The sequence below is a fragment of the Blennius ocellaris genome (assembly GCF_963422515.1).
Source record: "Blennius ocellaris genome assembly, chromosome: 4".
In the NCBI taxonomy this organism is placed as follows: Eukaryota; Metazoa; Chordata; class Actinopteri; order Blenniiformes; family Blenniidae; genus Blennius; species Blennius ocellaris.
This window is the reverse complement of record NC_137653.1, coordinates 10,691,204-10,710,446: the sequence shown is the minus strand read 5'-3', so window position 1 is coordinate 10,710,446 and position 19,243 is coordinate 10,691,204. Positions and strand designations below refer to the sequence as shown.

The following is a 19,243-nucleotide window of genomic DNA, read 5'->3' as shown; positions in this document are numbered from 1 at the left end:
GTGTGTGTGTGTGTGTGTGTGTGTGTGTGGAGAGAGAGAGAGAGAGAGAGAGAGAGAGAGAGAGAGAGAGAACTTGTTGCGTATCAGATGAGATGCACACTCACTTCCTGCAGGCTTCTCAAAGTGCGCCTGCGGACATCTGCGCAAGTCAGCCTGACATGCTTCAGGAGGGAAGTCAGCTCAGCAGCAGAAAACTCCTCATCAGACACTGAAATGTTTTGTAAAATGAAGCGGGACTGAGCGCAGAGGGGGACGAGTTTTCTGGCTGCTGATGAACTTTCAGGTACACATGAGCCTGCGACAACAGGAAACAAAGAGAGAGCAGCTCGTACTGAAGTGAAAGCTGCTGTGAAGAAGGTAAACCCCACTCTCGTTTGTCAAGACAGTTCACATTTTTTTTGGTGAAAAAACCTTGAGCAGATCTGAACATGCCTGTCTTCTACATACAGCATGCATACCTTAGGACATATGAAAGGTGAGAAAACATGCTTCTTATCCATCGATGATATGTATTATGTATAAGGCTTCTTCCACTTTAACATTTGATGTACCAAAAGTAGGCGTTTTATGGATGAATTACAACAATGTAAGTTCACGTCTATATAAGCTTATAGTTTAATATACAAGTCACTTAGTATAGGTAACAACTTTGTTTTCCACGACAAAGTCTCTTCACACCATTTCCTATAAACATATTTCTACTATTCTCCACTATAGATTTCATTGCACTTTTTTCCTCACGAGAATATAACTTAACATCTTTTCCTGCAGTTATATACTGGATATGTCATTTGCTAATTTAACTCTCAATCCGCATTTTCCTCTTCAGAACTTTTGCACAAACACAATTTCCATTATTCATTTCCTATAGTTATATCTCTTCCACTCTAGTTTTTTTTTTTTTTTGCACATTTCACTCTGCTGAATGTTACATCATATCATTTCCTATGGTTATATCCGTTCCACTATAGATTTTTAGAATTTATTTGGCCTGCAGAATGTCACTTCTGATCATTTCTCAAAGTTAAAATATTATTGTGTTTATAAGGTCTTTTTTTAGATTTTTAGTCTCATTTGTTATAATATTGACTCTGTTTCCCACTTTATTTTTTTGCTAAGTTTGGGGTCAGGGGCTGCATGTGGCTTACAAGTTCCTATAATCTAAACTTTTTTGTAAAAACTACTGTCAAGCCTACCTCTTTCAAGCTAAATTCCCCCACAAGTTTTAATTTCGTGCCTGATTCTGTCCTCGATAGTTCCGACCCGCCATGTTCCTCAGCCCATTGTGAAGTGAGACGATGGAGAGCTGGTCCTCCACAGTGAGGAGGCGAGCCTGGATCAACAGCAGCCGCCACTGGTCCACTCTGGAGGAACCTGAGGGGCCACCCCGCAATGTCCCCTCCGCCTCAACAGTGGACGATGACGTCTTTTCAGATGGTGAGCCTGCGTGTGGGACTCTGCCCTGCGGACAACAAAAGAGAAGAATTATATAAGATCACTCCCTATAGCAATCAATGGCAATGCTGTATTTCAAAGTTATTTTTGTGGCATGCACTTAAAACACTTTAAAAGCATGAAGATGACAACTCATAATTCTATAATGTGTATTTTTTCATAGGATGCGTCACAGGGAAGATCGAGGACTGGCTGCTTAGTTGTGGGTGAGACAATCCACTTTACTGCTTGCTTTAGTTGCGGTGTGATTTGTTTTTCTTTTAGCTTTCACGTTTGTGTGTAAAAGTCAGTGGAAACTGGTTAAGTTACAGCAGTGAGCACAAAGTGGAAACTCTCAGTCAGGTGTTCCAGGAAGTAGGTGCAGCGAGGCACCCACACTCTTATTTCTCACCAGTAATAGCCCCAGGTGAAGCATTCTTGTAATTCCACTTGGAAAAAGTTGAAAAACATATGAGTCTTTAAAAAAAAAACTACAAAAAAAGTAGTCAAAGCTTCTTATTTTGTCTTTTGAGAGAAGACGTTTAATATAATTTAAAAACAAAGAATGTGAATGCAAATGCATTCTTAGCAGGTCTGTAGTTGTTTCAGTAGAAGGTGCTGCCATTTGACATGTTTAAAACGTCCTTATGGGCTCGTCTGAAACAATTATGGATTACTAAAAGGGGATAAGTCTATATTAATATAGACATGATGGGGATAAGACTGATTTAAAAAAAAAAAAAAGTTGAAATGTGCATGTGGCACACTGCATGTCTGCATCTGAATTATAATCATTGTTAGACATGTGAAAAAGCAGTCGACAGGGGCTGACCAGTGGAGTAGTAAGAAGCTTGCATGTTTTGTCTGTGTATGGGTTTTCTCCAGGAAATCCTGTTTCCTTTTCGCACAGTGTATTCGGTGAATGAGTGTCTCTTAATTTACCATACATTTGTGGTGGTCTGTCTCCATCTATTTGGCCTGTAATGGACTGGTGACCGGTCCCGCTGCATCGAAATGTCAGAATGTGCAAATGACTGTTGTGGTGGTAGCGACAGTGTGTGTGTTTTTCATTTATTAAAAATTGTTATATACATCCTACAGGTCTGATTCCAGCACAGAAACCACTGCTCAGCAAAGTTTTGGTGAGTATGAATGTCACCAGTATCAGTAAGTCTTTCATACTGTGATATTGATTTAATATCTTGTATACAGCTAGCACAATGTTACGTGATGTTAATAAACACTTAGTATGAGGTGGGATGTGTTTTTAAAAGCAGAAATATGGGGTGGTTTTAGCGACGTGTGCTGAGTTTTGTTTGTATGACTTAATAGAAATAGAGTGTGACACATAGAAAATAGTAAAACTTGATGTGTCTTGTAAAAAAAAATGCAATAAATGAATAAAGTAAGCATCTTGGATATTATTCATTCCTTATAGAAATATTCGGCTTCTATATTCGAATAAATGTGGCTGTACAACACCTTCAAATTATACAATTTAAGTCAAAGGGCTAACATTTCTATGTAATAGACCATATGTTGAGGTCAGTATCAGCAATTATGTGTCAGGTGTTTGTTGAATCAGCTGCAGTATATCAAAGCAATGCTGCCCAAAGGGCCTTTCATAATAATGTTATAGATCATTAAAGACACTCTTAATATTTGCATGGTTTTTCCTGTGTGAATAATATAAGTTCTAGTAAGGAAATAAATATTAGGAGGATTTTCAACAAAATATTATACACCCGGCATGCATAAAACAATTTTTCTTTTTTGCATGACAGGTTATGATTATAAAAGGCTGTCCTCAACTGACATTTCTGTACTTTTATTCAGTAAAGTTGTTTGACCTTTAACTATCTAATAGTCTCCAATAGAAGTAAATATAATACTGAAACTTGGTTGTTAAATACAACTTCTCACAATCAACACAAAACCTTTGATTTGTATCCTTTTTTTCCTTTTTCTTCTTATTTCAGAGTCAGTGCGACAAACCAACAACTCTACTGATGACCTGAGTCTCGGCGCTGACGGTAAGCTCACAATAAAGAGAAAAACTACAGTGAAGGCACCAAGTGGCTATAGTACACCACCAGAGACATTTGGTGACATAATTTAGGACAAAGCTTGAAGTCTGATATAATTAAATCAGTTAAATTACATATGAATGGAATATTTAAAAAAAATATGATTTTTTTTAAGATAATGCTCGTTCAAATAAAAATATGCTTTTTAAATCTGGTAACAGAAAATGCCCTGTGACTATGAAATCATAAAGAATTCCACGATTTTGTTGCATTAAAACAGAAAGTATCTTCTTCAATCTATTTGTGTTGCATGATGACATTTAAAAAGACTGCATTACCTGATCCTGAACTGTAGTTTGGAGCATTTTCTGTCAGGCAGTCAGAAATGTATGAAGGTGCTGATCCATGAAGTTATTTATAAATAATTGAGTTGGAGCTCAATCCATCATCTATACCACTTTATAAAATGCTATATGAAAATACACCATTCCAGACTGGAAGTGCCTTTTAATTTTAGAATATTTATAGAGTAACTAAATTTGATATGAGATTAAATTGTGATTAACTGGTCTTCTTTTTTTCTCCTCGATGTTTTGGAAGCTACCTTGCAAAAAAAGTAGAAGGGTAGCGCCATGTCTGTGTCGGGAAGAATGCATAGCGCCATGTCTGTGTCAGGGGAAGAATGCAAAGAAAATTGATATCCTGATGGGATCGCTGCTCTCTTCCAGGATGATAATACCTCTATAGCCAGGGAACGAGTGATCACTGGCTTCGTAGTCATGAAAACACTGTATGAACGATGGGCCTCGGTCTTCACAATCCAGAGTTCATCCCCAGTGAACTTAAGACAGATCTTGTGGTGACTTGCTGTATTTTTCGCCCCACCACAACTCTGAATGAAGCAATATGTTGGGGAAGAACAGTTCATCCTGCCAGGAGAGCGCCAGACATGCCGAGTTTGATTCTGGTCACACATTGTTGCTCCAACACCACCTTCCTTTGACACTATGCATTACTTATTTGGTTAATCTTTCACCTGCCTGTGAAACACATATGCGCATGCACACACACACACACACACACACACACACACACACACACACACACACACACACACACACACGCGCACACACACACACACACACACACACACACACACACACACACACACACACACACACACACACACACACACACACACACACACACACACTCTTTCCATTATTCTAACTTCCTGGAGACTTTCTCCATCTTGTCAACAAGGTTGGATGGGTTAACAATGACCTGTCTGACCTTCACTCAAACTTTAGAAAGAATATTTACATCTGTTCCCACACAGCAACAGCAACACACAATTGCACTGTGTGCATACACACATACACTCGCCCACGCACATGCGGAATGGAAATTGACTAAGCAGGAAATGTCTGTTGTGTATCATGTTTTTCGTCTCCTGCTAATGGTTGAATTTGTGTAAAAGTGGTGATGAAGACGCACATTGACTGACTCACTTGAGCACAACAACCGTAAAATGTCCCATAACCTTCCAGTGTTGCACAATATTATTGTACCCCTGCCAAGTAGTGTCAGATCAGTGTGTTATGATGATTTCTTTGTTTCAGCTTGTGGGCTAAATGGAGGGAAAAATACGTCTAAAGCTTGGTAAGTGGCAGCTGTGAATTTGGAGTTGCAACATTTTGCATCAAACGTATTTTCATTTTGAGCCTGCATATCGACAATTTAGATCTCAGTTTGGCCAAACCAGTAAGACAATAAAATAATAACTGTGAAATAGCAGCAACCCCCCCTTAATTTCTGTGTCAAAAATACAAGCGGATAATTTTTGAAATTCTTTGCCAAAATCTATTAGAGAAATCCTCGAATTTGTCAAGAAAAAAGTGCAATCAAAACCAAGGCCTTTCACAGAACACATTTCTGAAGCCTATGTTTTCATATACTTACTCACACACTGTGTCTTGGATGCTGTTTGCTGCATTATTGCCAGCTGGTGTTCAGTTCTGGTAGCTCAGTAGTTGTATTAAAACCTCTACTCAAACTACACCCCTGTAATATCCAGTAGGTACATTACAAATGGCAGTTACCTCATTGACAATTAAAGCCTTTTTAGATTATTCTTATTAAAGCACTTAGCAAAGTCTTCCCTCTATTTGGAACCCACCTGCATGTCAGGTAAACACAAATAACCACAAATGATTCACTTGTATTTTTCAGTTGTGTTGTTTCAAATTAGAAAACATTTCAGAACTGCTTGATTGCAGCAAGGCTCGTCAGTCAGTGCAGAGATTTAAACGCAAGTGTATTATGCTCCTTGGGGGATATATTACTAGTATACTAGTATTACTATTATGTTTAGCTTCAACTTTTTTTAAAGGTGGATTTTATAATGTCATCCCCCCTCCCCTTTGCTTTGTGCTATCCTTAAAGTTTGGCGCAACATCCTTCCTCGGAACAATGCAGGAGGTTTCCCAGGAGGTCAGTCTGTCGCAGGAATCAGAAAATAGTTCTCATATCAAACAATTTTTTTTTTTTCATAAATTTCAAAGAATATTTCCCCAAAATGAAATAAATGTGTTCTAATCTTTTGCTTCTTCAACCTTGTTTAATAGTTCACCTCATCAGGGATTATGTCCACCGTCTTTGAACTTGGGTCACAGCATGGCCTCCAGCGGCCTCTCCTCCTCCACCTGGAAATCTACTTCAAGGTGACGATATAAATGAAAAATGAACATTTTACATGGATGATACAGTATATACAGTGGGGATTAAAATAAGGTTTAAGTTTTATTCATGAATAGGCCATAAATTGTGATCCAGTGTCCGGCAAAGTTATAGACAAGTACAAATCTCTTAACCTCACGCCACAGAAACAATAAGAATATTCAAGTCTTTATTGAAACGTCAAAACATGCTGGTGGAAAAAGTTAGTGATTCTTAAATTTAGTAAATGGTTAATTACATTTGCAGTATTAACATCAACAAAGTGCTTATCGATCAGAGGAATAACAGATTTTGATGCTTATTTGGGCCCAAATGTGGGCCATATCATCTTGAATGCTATACTTTATTTCCCTCTTCTCCACACCAGTGTATCAGACGTCTTGGATTTGTACTCGGAGGACGCGGTGGAAACTCTGCTTGACCTGGGATTCGGCTGTGAAGTGCCACAGGTCACCGTGCGCATTCCTCCTCGGTTCTTCACTTTTCCCTCGCAGGCCCGGGGCATCAACTTCCGCCTCTTCCTGGACTCACAGCTACGACGAATCAGAGAGGAGGACCCCAATCTTTCTCTTGCCAGTAAGAGTTTAGAGTTAGTGAGTCTTTGTACAGTGCATTATGTTTCTTTGCCTGAATTCTTAATTTCTTTGTAGACAGTCATCTAAATAATGCTTTACACATTTTATTTCCTGCTTATTCTTTCCAACAGGTCGTTTCAGACAAGTACAAGTGCTCACAGCAATGGCCAATGCTTTCTACTCCCTCTACTCCCACGTGTCCCGCACTCCCCTGCAGAAACTGGCCACACCAGAGTTTACCTTCTCCTCTTCTCCTGTTGAGAGGATTGAGCGGTTCAGGAGCAGCGTTCGCAGTGAGCCTCGCTCCCCCGTGGAGAGGCTGAAGGACACCGTTAACAAGATGTGTCTGTACCCGGGCTCTCCCCGCGGGTCGGACTCTTCTTCCCCGCAGCACTCTCCCAGAAGAAGATCCAGCCTTCCCGAAATGGTGGATATAGTCATTAAAAGCAAGACTGGAGCTGTCAAGAAGTTGGATTTAGGGGAACATAAACAGGACTCGCGTCGGGTTGTTAATCTGATAATGGGTGATGTATCTTGCAAGAGTGATGAAACCAAGCAGAGTGTGGAGGACGCAGATGGTATTCAGAATGAGAACAAGGTGAAGGACAAAACTTTAGAGATTAAGGACAGCGGGGGAAGCTGTATCAAGCGGACTGAATTTGACAGCAGGACTGCGAGAGCCTCTCCACCATCAACGTTATCAAGAGAAACTATAACAGAGACAGAACATCAATTTCTTTCCTGCCATCCAGAATCGGACTCACATCATTTCACTGCACATGACACAAAGACAGCCGAGCTGAAGCGTGTTGCAAAGGCTTCATACGATTTAATCTGCCCACAGATAACAGAACACGTACATCAGGCATGTTTCTGCTGTCAAAACACACAAAGTTTACCTTATCTCTCTTCCGAGGCAGAAAGGAAGGATACACCTCGACCACACGAGCCTCAAACACAAACTGCAATCTCTGAGGACTGTTGTACTCGAGATGTTCCCTCTGCAGAAGAACCCACTCATGTAGATGCATTCAGATCTTCTGTGCTGGAGAACAACTGCAGAGACGCTCAGTGTAGAATCACCGTGACTGGCTGGGAAGGAGATGACGTGTCCTCCTGCTCTTTAAACACAGCCAGTCGTTCTTCGTCACTTCAGATGTGTGAGGAGTCGTTTCATCAGAAGGAGAGACAGTACCTGAATCCACATCGCAGCCTGGGCCACCTCACCACCAGCCCACAGCAGGCCAACTCCTTTGAACTGGAGGAGGTACAGTGGTTCAACATCAACATTGTGATGACAAAAATCACAACAAAAAACTTTGACATAGTTTTCTTTCTTTCTTTGTTTATTGTAGTTATAGGAATTAACATAAATTGATACAAGATGTGGGATAACTGCCTTAAGAATGATCTTCAGGCAGTTTGAATGGTCATTTATTGCCATTCATATCAGCAATTCAGATATTTTTAGTAATATATTATGATTTGGTGCCATATGATCAAACCATTTTGAATCGTAGTTTGTTGAAAAGTATTTAGTGTGCAAAAACGAGACACAGTTTTAAAACTTTACCACAAATATTGCCGATTTAGAGTGAATTTATGTTCACGTTGCGGTCACACCACTTCAGTTTACTTGAGGGAGTGAGGTGCACTATGGTGGGCCATAACCAATTGGGACCTGGAGTAACATACTGCATCTACAAGTTTCTATTTACAGCTTAATGACACATGATAAAAGAAGCTAACATAATTTACACAAATGCACATATGAAAAGATTAAACCACATACTGTGAAGAAAGATGCATCCAAACAGTTTTAAGAATAATTTTAAATACAAATGTTGTTTTAGGTTATAATGGGTCCCTTGTTAAACAGCTATTTTTCAACAATGAAAGCTTTGAAGTTGTAATTATAAAACATTTAACACTGACACGAAGCATGTACTGTATACTTTTCTACTTCTAGGTTCATAGTGCAGGAGAGGAAGATATTGGACATTCACTAACTACAAGAGCAGCAACCTCACCCATGTCCATGCAATGTCAATACAAAGGTAATTTTCATTCATTTATTTTTATTTCAAACCTCTATGCATGGGCAGATTTTACGGCTTCTTATGGACTTGCAACCTGCTGGGATGGGCTCAAGTGCCCTGCAACCCAGAGTTAGATAAAACGGTATGGAATATTGATATTTGGATATTTTTACAAACAAATGATCTATGTCGACGAGTTGCAGTTTATCATATGCTGAACTGAGTAGGAATATGTGAGGAAATGGGTGTTGTCGTTTCGCACTGTAATAGCTACTGTACGTGCGTACAAACCCATCATACTTCTCTTTTCTTGTTAAGTAATACCTTATGTTGTGGCGGCAGTATTACGTGTGTGTTGAAGTTAGTCATGATGCGTGAAGAATTGAATGATAGATATTGTACATAGAAACAAAGCCGTGTGTGAAAATGACTATCATACGGGAGGGCATGACTTGGGGCCCACATGTATGCAGGTGTTTTGTCTTTGAGAGTTTCCTTTTTGCATTTGTGTGTGTATTCAGGTCAGACTGCAGCTGGATTTCTTGCAGTAACGAACTGTGTAGAGAACAGATCTGACTGTGACTTTGTGTCCTTGTGTAGGTGAAGTGGTCCGAGGTGACAGCATGCAGTCAGACAGCAGCGGCTATGCAGATGAGGAAGTCAGCCCCCAATTGGACAGACACAGTAGATGACGATATTAACAGCAATGTTTCTCATATGCAATTAGAATCCTGAAGTTTGAGACAAAACTGACTCAGAATGTGTATCCAGGCAAGGGATGAAAGACTTGAAAAGCTCACTAAAGAATCTTTTCTTCTAATAGGGAATGTTTTAAGCATTATCTTTATCATTAAATAAACTCAGAAGTGACTCTACATCGGGTGTCATGTGATCATCACGTGATTGTTTCTGTATGTTACGCATGAAATGGATGGGCGCTACACTGGATTGGAAACACTGATATAATCACTTCCACACACCTGGAAGAAGCTGGTATAGAAGATGCATAATATACTCAAAGGGGAAATACAGCATGCATTACAAGGCTGACATTTGCAAGAGTTGTAATGGATATCAATCCGAAGGGGTTCAATTCAATTAATTCCACTGCTTGGTTGATAAAAGTCATCTCCTGACAGTAATTAAACCTACTTCATATGCAGGCTTAACAAAACATACAATAAGTTTTACTGAAGGGGGGGTAAAAATGAACTCTCCTGCAAAGTGATTAAAGCTACTTCATAAGCAGACCTGATCTGAAATAAACTGATGTCCTTTACTTTTAGGCATCATCCAAACCAGCTTCCCTTTTGCTTTTACCATGAAATGTTCACCATATGACAATATCATACCACACACAATATGCACATTCATTACTGAGTTTATTTACAACATGCAACATCGTGCTGGCTTTATATAAAATACCAAAAATAAGCAATGGTATGAAACATTTTCATGACAGTTGTGTTCATACATACTCTCCATAACTTAGCTCACTGTCTCCATCAGATTTACAAAAACAGCTTTATTGATTTAAATATGTTTCTTAATGATATCTATTTTAATTCTACTCTCAATTTAAATGTTTACCCACCTCACTGTGGAAAACATCTCCCGTTCTGCTTTTACCACAATTTTTATTCAAGACAATCTCCCATGGAGCTCATTAAACATTCTCCAACCATCAACATGTTGACAATGGCAAAGATGGCACAAAATCAATTAAAAGTCAACTGCTCACTTTGTTTATTTCAATAATCAGAAAACAGCAATACACAAATCTGCCTTAGTAGAGAACAACGTTTGTTTAATCAAGTGGTCTCAGCTCGAGGTGCAGAAGTATGGTGCAAAAGACATAGTTGTGCACACTGCACTGTTTTCAGTTCTTACGTCAACTAAGAGGTTTGTCAATTGTGTGCAGATATTTTACATCATGACACAACAAGTTGTCGGAGAGCATTATCTGGATAATGAGCATCCATTTGACATTATTAGAACCATGAATGGCAGAAAGAAAAAAATTAAAACACAAGGGGTTGAAGTGAACAGCTATAGATATTACAAACACAGAGACACGGGTGAGGTAATTATATTCCATTAAAGGAAGCTTTCTGTGCTGCGTGATCTGGAACAGCCAAGTGATAAAAGTCAAGTATGTCAGTTATTATGATCCAGATATAAATCTCATTTGTGTTTTTAAATCAGAAATTTTATTGCAAAACCTTTTACGCAAATATGTCAATCTGAAAAAAAGTTTGACACTGAAACTTGACAATGACAATTCATTTAAAAGATTTTACTCCTAAAATAAGTTCACTATCCTAAACAAAACGTAACACGAGGAGCATATTACAGACATGGACAGTACAAGCCCAGACTTTTGATTGGTAGTGTACAGCAAAAGTAAAATTTTTCACAACTCATGCAAGACATCCTGCGAGCCGAGAGTCTTTAATTCAGCAGTCTCTCCATGTTTCAACCATAAATCTTTTTTTTCTCTTCTAATTCTCCTTCCGCGAGGAAGAGGATTCAAGGAAGCACTGATACATAGTGACTCACAAATTTCACAAGCCCTTTGGACTTTTTGCACTTTTTGGCTCCATCAGAACTTTTCTTGAGTGAACCAGATCAAATTCAATGTGAGAGCACCAATTATAACTTCAGATAAATACAATTTAAACTTTAAATAAAAAACAAAACAAAAAAATGACCTAAGGCCCAAACGCTAAAAATACTAAAAGATTGCCTCTAAATAATTCGTGGCAAAGGCAGTTTTCATGAGTTTTTTGGGGGCAGATAAAAGTTCATCTGTGATGTTTAATGAAGCATGGGGCTACAAAAAAAAAAAAAAAAAAAGGGGTACATTGGGAGGCAGAAGAAGCATATGTTACAAATTTGAGGTAACTCGTGTTATTCAACCTCACCACAAAAGTGCCTCTGTTGAGATCCAGAGTAGGAATTTGATGGCACTGTGTAGTGGAGAGTTTGAGTTCATTGCGGATGCGCTTGACCGAGTCCATCATTTCCCTCCCGCCATGATTTTGAGATACTGCAGTGCATTGTGGGCTGCATTGGCTCGAGCGGCATCTATGTTGGGGGCGGAGCCATGGCACACTGTGATCGGCTGTGTGGACAGCTCCACCAGACACTGACACAAGCCGCTGAGGCTGCGATCTTCTAAAACAAGAAGGAACACAGGCAAGGTTAGACATTGTGTTTTTGATACATTTTTTTTACCTTGTGGATAGGAAATGCAGTAGACTGGATCAAAAAGCATTAAATAAATGCATTTACATTTTTTAGTGAAGTAGTATTTTTTTTTTTTTCTCCTCTCAAACTTTGAGAGATGGACATATCAAAACAAATCATGATCAATGGTAGACCCATAAGCAATTAATAACATTTGTTAATTGGTTCAACATAGGTATATACTTTGCATTTTAATAAAAGGTATTTTTTTTCTCTTGCTGCTGTTACTTGCTATTTCATTTTAATATATAGCACAAATATAACTCTTATCCTAATTCTTGTCCCGGCAGGAAAGGCTGAACCCAGACTAAATAGTTCTCTATTGAACACTTCCTCAATGGAAGCAATAAGGGGCTCCTACACCATAACAGAATATCTGAAAATCAGGGGCAACTTTTCACTCCACTTATGAAATTACACTCTTTCTAACTTTAGGTGTGGCTCAACTGTTTAGCCTTGCTACGCTGTTGTTGGCGAACTCACCTAAATCCAGGTAGCTGACGTCGAAGCGCTGCTCCACTGAGAGGTCAGTCAGCTGAGAGCAGAAGTTGGAGTCGGAGGGCATACCCAAGGGGTGGCTGCGAAGCTGGAGGATCTTCTCTCCAGCAGAGTTACGCAGGGAGTCCCACGTGCAGCTGAAACCTTTACTTTTGCCGGTCTCAGCTCTGTTCCCCAAGTGCTGATTTTTTTTTTTAAGACATGAATTAAATTTATACGAAAATCAACATGAGAAACAGTTGACGTATGCGCGACGTCTCACCATATTAAACGTGTCGTCTTCTGTGTCTGCATCGTTGTTGGTCCTCAGATCCACGGGCACATCGTGTATCCGAGATAACATCTTAGCTGCTGCGTTTCTCTTGGCAAGTTTCTTAGATGTACCACTTCCTGGAGGATGCAATTTTCCCACCATCAGTTTTACTTTTCTTGTGATTTTTTTTCCAAAATAAATGAAAAGACATAAGTCGAGGGTAAACCTCGCAATGATAATATTAAAACACACATTTCAGTGGAACTTCCTCCAAGATGCCAGACAAGTATGTCGCCTAGTTTTTAGCTTGACTGAGTCAGTGAAAACAAGCTCACTGAAACAAGACTATCTCCAAAACAGAAGTTGGAATGTTGGAGATGAGTGGACAAAGAAGCAGAAGGTAAATTCAGCCCTAAAAAATGTTTAGTCAACTCAGTGGAAGTTATGTACACATGCTATGTATAACCAATAATAAATACATATGATATGAGATTATAACGTAAACGTACCAATTTCTACAAATCGTTCCACTCGGCAGGTCATGGTGAACTCTTTTCTATGTGCCGGACCAGACTCTTGGGTGACTGTGTACTCTGGCAAACGCCATCCTTTCTGCACCACCAGTTCCTGGCAAAGAAATTAACAGAAAAAACTGAAAGACGTAAAATAATAATAATAAAAAAAAAACAACAACTTTGCACTAACATAAACATTAACAGCATTCATTAGCAGAGTAAACAAAAGGGAATATTAAATTGCCGTCTTCAGGAGACTTTTTTTTTTTTACCTGCAGAGCCCCTACCGGGTTACATTCAGACTGCTGAGAACTGCTTGAGGTCTTCATCTCTGAAGAGGAACTATGACAAAAATACAGGAAAAAAAATACAGAAAAGAACAGAAGAGGAAACCATGAAACCGCACGCTTGCATACCAGCATTTTGTCAGTGTTGAAATTTTGAGAATGTAAGCATACAAAAAGCAGATCCGGTTGTTAAACTGGTCGACAATAAGCGGATCCTGACATGTTGGTAAACTGACCCATCTCCTTCCATAGACACATCCACTGCAATAAACCCGTCAACTCCAACACCGACTCCTGCGGGACCCCCGAGGCCTCCCTTGAGCATCTTCAGAGCAGCCTCAGCTGCTTTGTGCTTGGCTGCCTTCTTGCTGGGCCCTTGGCCGGTGCAGCTGATCTCTCCGACGGAGACGCGGAATGTGAAGTTGGGCTGGTGGGCCTGTCCCTCGGCCTTAAGCAGGTCATACACTGGGGTCTTGCCTATCCGCGTTCCATACTCCTGCAGCAGACTGATGGGCGTCTTTCCGGGATTCACAGCCAGCATTTGCTCAATACTGCATGAGAGGGAAAAAAAAAACCCAGCATGAAATGAACTGTACTGTCATTTTTGATTCATGTAGAGAAATGTTGAGCCAGCTGTTACTCCAAATTAAAGGAAAGCAGTCTTTTGAGGGACTTGACCTGTCACATATATATCTTTTCAACAGTTGTGAAAAGATGCATTAGGGTCATTTTGTTAAATTGAAATGTATGTGGTTATGTATTAGAAGCTACTTTTAATGGAGGAATTACTAAGATAAATCAAAAAAATAAAACCACATTCCATGTATTGGTCGCAACAGAGAAGAAATGTGCAGATTAGTAAGACATAAGAAAAAACGGTCATGCATTCTAGTGTAATACAAATAAACCACAATTTATTTATTACATATAGTCAGAACAGCTCGGATGTCAAGTTATTAATACTCTGGCCTCTATACAGAAGACCTGGGTGAATTACAGGCTTATGACTTTATGTCAATTTTTTATGGATGAAATAACTACACATCCCATATGAATTCAGTATTAGCTGGAATATTGTGGGAGCACCATGTGATCTTTATAAAGATTAAGAAGGATCAGAACATGGATGTACTTTTGATGTTTCACATATATTTTCACCCTAATCAAGCAGCATTCTGGATGAAGTTGAGTTCATCTTAATTATTATGCTTGACTGTATGCTGTTCACGAAAATGTGACAGATTTAATCTGTATTGTAGCTTCCTATACAATATTGGTATATATCTTTTTATTGTCCTCTGATGGTATTCACATTTTTATTCTTCCTGTGGCTTTTATGCCTTTTTCTGCTCATGTAAAGCACATTGAGTTGAATGGGTTGCTGAAATGTGTTTCATAACTAAAACAGACTTGTCTGTAAACATTAGCAGGTTGGACAGTCTTCAATCAGCAGGAAATAAATTAAATATCCAACTTTTAGCAAATGTTCAGCAATGGTTCACCCTCGTGAAGGACAAATTACTTAATTAAAACAGTCTGGCATAAGATGACATTTGAAAGAGTGAACAGATTTTGTATTGCTTGCGAGCTGGGTTTGTGAGGAAAACAATACATTTCAATGACTTTTTGTGATGGAGTAAAGACCAGACAACTCATCGTTTTCACCCTGCATGATTTCCAAGCTTATAGGTGAAAGCAACCCATAGAAAGTATCCGTAAGAAGACATGTCTGATGGTTTAATGTGGTTAGTAAGGGTGTTCAGCGTTAGCTTAGCCGCACCTGGAGCACCCGGAGTTTCTCTTCCAGCTGTCCGATGCTGTCTCGTCGTTCATTCCCTATTTCACGCAGACAGAGCTGGTCGGTTTCCGATGGAAAATCCCCCCCACCAAAACAGACACTAGCTTTCATTAGACGGTGTTTATTATATCCTCAGACAGATGATGAGGCAGCGACATGTGAAGAGCGGACAGCGCGCCTCCACAGCTAAATGGACTACAGTTGAGCGGCTCAGGCGCACGCTTATGACGCAATCCGGCGCTCACTCAAACTCGGTCGCTGATTGGTTCAGAGGCGTGGAGCTATGCAACCCCTTCCACCAATTTAACTTTTCTGAAGCCACAAAACCATTTAACCTTCGATTTTAAAGCGTTTGTCTGAATAGACAATACATAAAAACTCATTTTATTCGAGTGTTACATTCAGAGGACAAAGGCCACCTAAAAATGTCTTAATTCTTTGGATTTTGACTTAAAAATGTAAAATTCTGAATTTATTCTCAGAATTTTGGCTAAAGTCATAGTCCACGACGGATCTCAGTTTAAATAAGCTCCTCCTCTCACCCACCCCCTCGAACTTCAGGGGTGTCCCCATTAGAGCTGGCCTTCATGACCTATCTGTCTCCAGCAGATCACTGCATAGAAGATAGCAGATGCTACAACGGTGTCGTAAAATATCCCGAACAGACTCCTTTAGATTCTAGGATCTAAAATTCCTTTAGAAAGATAGCAACCTCCTCAGCAGGTGGAGTCAACTTTGGCTCTTCTAAGGCAGGGTGTCTGCATTATTGATCTGTGTCAGTGTGTTACTGGGATGGACACCCAGAGTCCACTGTTTTAAAAGTCCAGACCATGGATGTTCACTGGTGTCAGGGGTGTGGTTTACTGTAATGAAACCCCACACACTGATAGGTGGAGTTATCCTTATTTTGAAAGTTAATAAAGGAAAATTGATTCAGTCAAAACTTGGCAAAATGTCTCTTTCCGACATAAAAGAGATGCACAGCTATGATAATAAATACATAGTGTAAGAAGTGTCAAACTCATTTTAGTTCCTTTTTAGAGGCCACATACAGCCCAAATTGTCAACTTGGGAATAGAAGTAAAATCATAGCATAATGAAGAAAACTAAAACATTTTTAGTTTGCTTTAGAGCAGGGCATTAAAGTACATTTAATCACGCTGTTCTTACACATGCTAATGTTGTAAATTACAGTAAAATGTACGAATACAACTGGATATGTTTTTGGTTCAGCGTCCATAAATGTTGTGGTTAGTTGTTGTAATTCCTCCCCCTCGCCTGCAGGTGGTAGAAGTGCACGCAGGCAGCTCGCTGCAGGAGAAGAGAACGATGAGCTAGCTTGGTGGGTGTTGCTCGTTAGCTCTCAGCAAAGTACTGTGTCGATTAATTATTACACTAAACATTTATCCGCTGTAGCAACGATGTCTTCGGTTCAGGGTTTCAGAGATTTTATCTGCGAGCGACTGACTGCTGCTGCCGTTGAAATATTCACTGCCTTTGAACAAACGGTGGCCCAGTACGAGTGCGAGATTGGCCGTCAAAGGAAACTATTGGATAACAACTGGACATCTCAGATTGAGGCGCACAAATCAGGTCTGTGAAACTCTAATCATCCCGATAAAATGACACACATTTAATCCTCACTGACTGGATTCATTCATACTGCTATGATGCAATCCACCAGCCCTTGCGATTGACCTGCAGCTCATGCTTACAGACAATTAATTTGAATTATACATGAAATATTCAGGATCATTTGGATGTATGTATTGGACATAGGTGACATTGACCTTGTTATGTTTATTTTTTTAGAGCCTCTCCACACTAAACCTTAGCCACTAGAACTGTGTCATATGAATAAAATCTGGCCATGTGTCTGATGTTGGAAATCATAAATACAGATGTGACTTATCTGTTTAAACAAGATAAGGAAATTGCTTTTATGCATGCGTTGATAAACATGTGTGAAATGTATTCTAAGGGTAAGCTATTAATTTTATTTTAATTATTTAGCCAATGTCCAAGCTTCTTGTGCATTATAAGGTTGTGTGATCAAATGTGAAATTGTATTTGGCTCATTTGCATTGATTGATTCCCTTATGTGAGTGACACTGCACTAATCAGTGATGTATCATTAAGAATATGTTTGCTAACTTTTGTGTTTTTCTTGTGTCCTGTTGTCTCATCAGACACCCCTCAGAAAAATGTTTGTGAGGATGTGGAGGTTGTCTCTGAGGACCACTTGTCTAATGACGAGAGCAGCAGCAGTGTGAAACAGGACAAACCAGAATTTGCATATATTAAAGAAGAACCGGATGACCGGAGCAGTAATCAGGAGGAACAGCAGCATTCACTGAAGTTGGAGACTGACAACAATCCATCCATTCATTCATCCTCTATTTCTCCTTATCCTGTTGAGGGTCACGAAGTGGAGACTGACAATTTTTTCATACCACCAAATGAAGAGGAGCATAATGGTAGTGACCAAGAATCAAACATTGATCAGCTTCTCTTTCACAACTCCTCAGCAGCTCACAACCAAAATCAGAAGGAAAACAAACATGTGGACTCAACATCAAGTACATATGCAGCAATGAGGCCAAACAGGAGACGTTGTAGAAACGCCGTCGGTATTGCTCCCATGTCAGAGGGTCAGTGTGATATAAAGCCACGTAAAAAGACGAGAAGACGCAATGTGAATAGAAAGGCTTGTTTGGGGAATCCCAAAAGAAAACGACATGGCAGAATGCGCACAAATGAGAAGCCATGTTGTTGTGAGGCATGTGGGAAAAGTTTCAGAGACAATTACACCTTGTCAGTCCACATGAGAACCCACACAGGTGAAAAGCCCTATGCTTGCAATACATGTGGGAAGTGTTACAGAAATAGGCATGGCTTGGTAAACCATATGAGAAGTCACACAGGTGAAAAGCCATATGTTTGCAAAACATGTGGAAAGTGTTATAAACATAGCAGTGGCTTGTCTTACCACATGAGAAATCACACAAGTGAAGGGATGCATTCTTGCAAAACGTGTGGTGAGAATTTCAGAGAAAATTGTGATTTGTTGGTCCACATGAGCAAACACACAGGTAAGAACCTGTATAGTTGCAACGATTGTGGTAAAAGTTTCAGGGTAAGTCGTGACTTGTTGGCTCACATGAGAACTCACACAGGTGAGAAGCCGTATCCTTGTCAGCAGTGTGGTAAAAGTTTCAGACTGAGTCGCTACTTAATTGTGCACATGAGAACTCACCGATGAGAGGCCGTGTTTTTGTGTGACACGCAGAAAAAAAGTTCACTCGGTTGAAACACGAAACAGTGTTGATGAAAGGGTGTTCAAAGTTAACTGTACAAATCCATTCAGCTTAGGAATAAAACTTTCCAAAACACTGTCAGACTATGCCTCGGCAGCCAGTGCCTGAGTTCTTACTGCAAGATTTAGCTGAGAAACTATTTATTTGTGTGAGGCTGTTTAAACGATTTGCAGCCATGTCATTTTCTCATGTTATACATGATAAATGTCACATGTCACAGAGAGTTTTCAGCTATGTGACCAGTTCTTGTACTTTAAATGAGAGTTGATTCAATGCATTGCTCTGTTGTCTGCAGCATGAACCCTGTATTTTAACCTGTATTTGCATTTGCTCCATTGAATAGATTTACATGGGTCATTGAACATTTCATATTAAAAGTTTTTTGTTTTTTTCTAGAAGGTTTAAACTTGTATTAGTTTTTGTATTTGGTAAAACATGAATTAACTGCCATTTGTTCCCTCCTTTCAAATATACAGTATATATGTACAGTACACAATAACCATAGCGAATAT

General features: G+C 39.5%; 3 protein-coding genes across 3 annotated transcripts; 2 read left to right on the top strand and 1 right to left on the bottom strand.

Annotated features, from left to right (window-relative positions):
* Positions 1-226: 226 nt before the first annotated feature.
* tespa1 (thymocyte expressed, positive selection associated 1) lies at positions 227-9,506 on the top strand (the record flags this gene model as incomplete). The annotated part of the gene is made up of 10 exons (XM_080495406.1): positions 227-357; positions 1,257-1,437; positions 3,414-3,467; positions 5,907-5,958; positions 6,089-6,184; positions 6,568-6,776; positions 6,907-7,353; positions 7,783-8,042; positions 8,745-8,832; positions 9,415-9,506. Exons 2-10 carry the CDS (start codon positions 1,299-1,301, stop codon positions 9,504-9,506), a joined length of 1,437 nt encoding a protein of 478 aa, XP_080351532.1. The 5' UTR covers positions 227-357; positions 1,257-1,298.
* A 2,238-nt stretch (positions 9,507-11,744) lies between these two features.
* On the bottom strand, positions 11,745-15,558 carry tarbp2 (TAR (HIV) RNA binding protein 2). Its single transcript, XM_080494669.1, has 7 exons — positions 15,397-15,558; positions 13,853-14,167; positions 13,602-13,671; positions 13,324-13,441; positions 12,824-12,951; positions 12,547-12,742; positions 11,745-11,991 (listed from the first exon to the last, which is right to left on the bottom strand). The coding sequence occupies exons 1-7, from the start codon at positions 15,447-15,449 to the stop codon at positions 11,834-11,836; spliced, it is 1,038 nt and encodes a 345-aa protein (XP_080350795.1). The 5' UTR covers positions 15,450-15,558; the 3' UTR covers positions 11,745-11,833.
* Positions 15,559-16,753: 1,195 nt separating this feature from the next.
* LOC308129461 (uncharacterized protein) lies at positions 16,754-19,031 on the top strand (the record flags this gene model as incomplete). The annotated part of the gene is made up of 3 exons (XM_080495405.1): positions 16,754-17,007; positions 17,604-17,891; positions 19,027-19,031. Exons 1-3 carry the CDS (start codon positions 16,836-16,838, stop codon positions 19,029-19,031), a joined length of 465 nt encoding a protein of 154 aa, XP_080351531.1. The 5' UTR covers positions 16,754-16,835.
* Between the last annotated feature and the right edge of the window lie 212 nt (positions 19,032-19,243).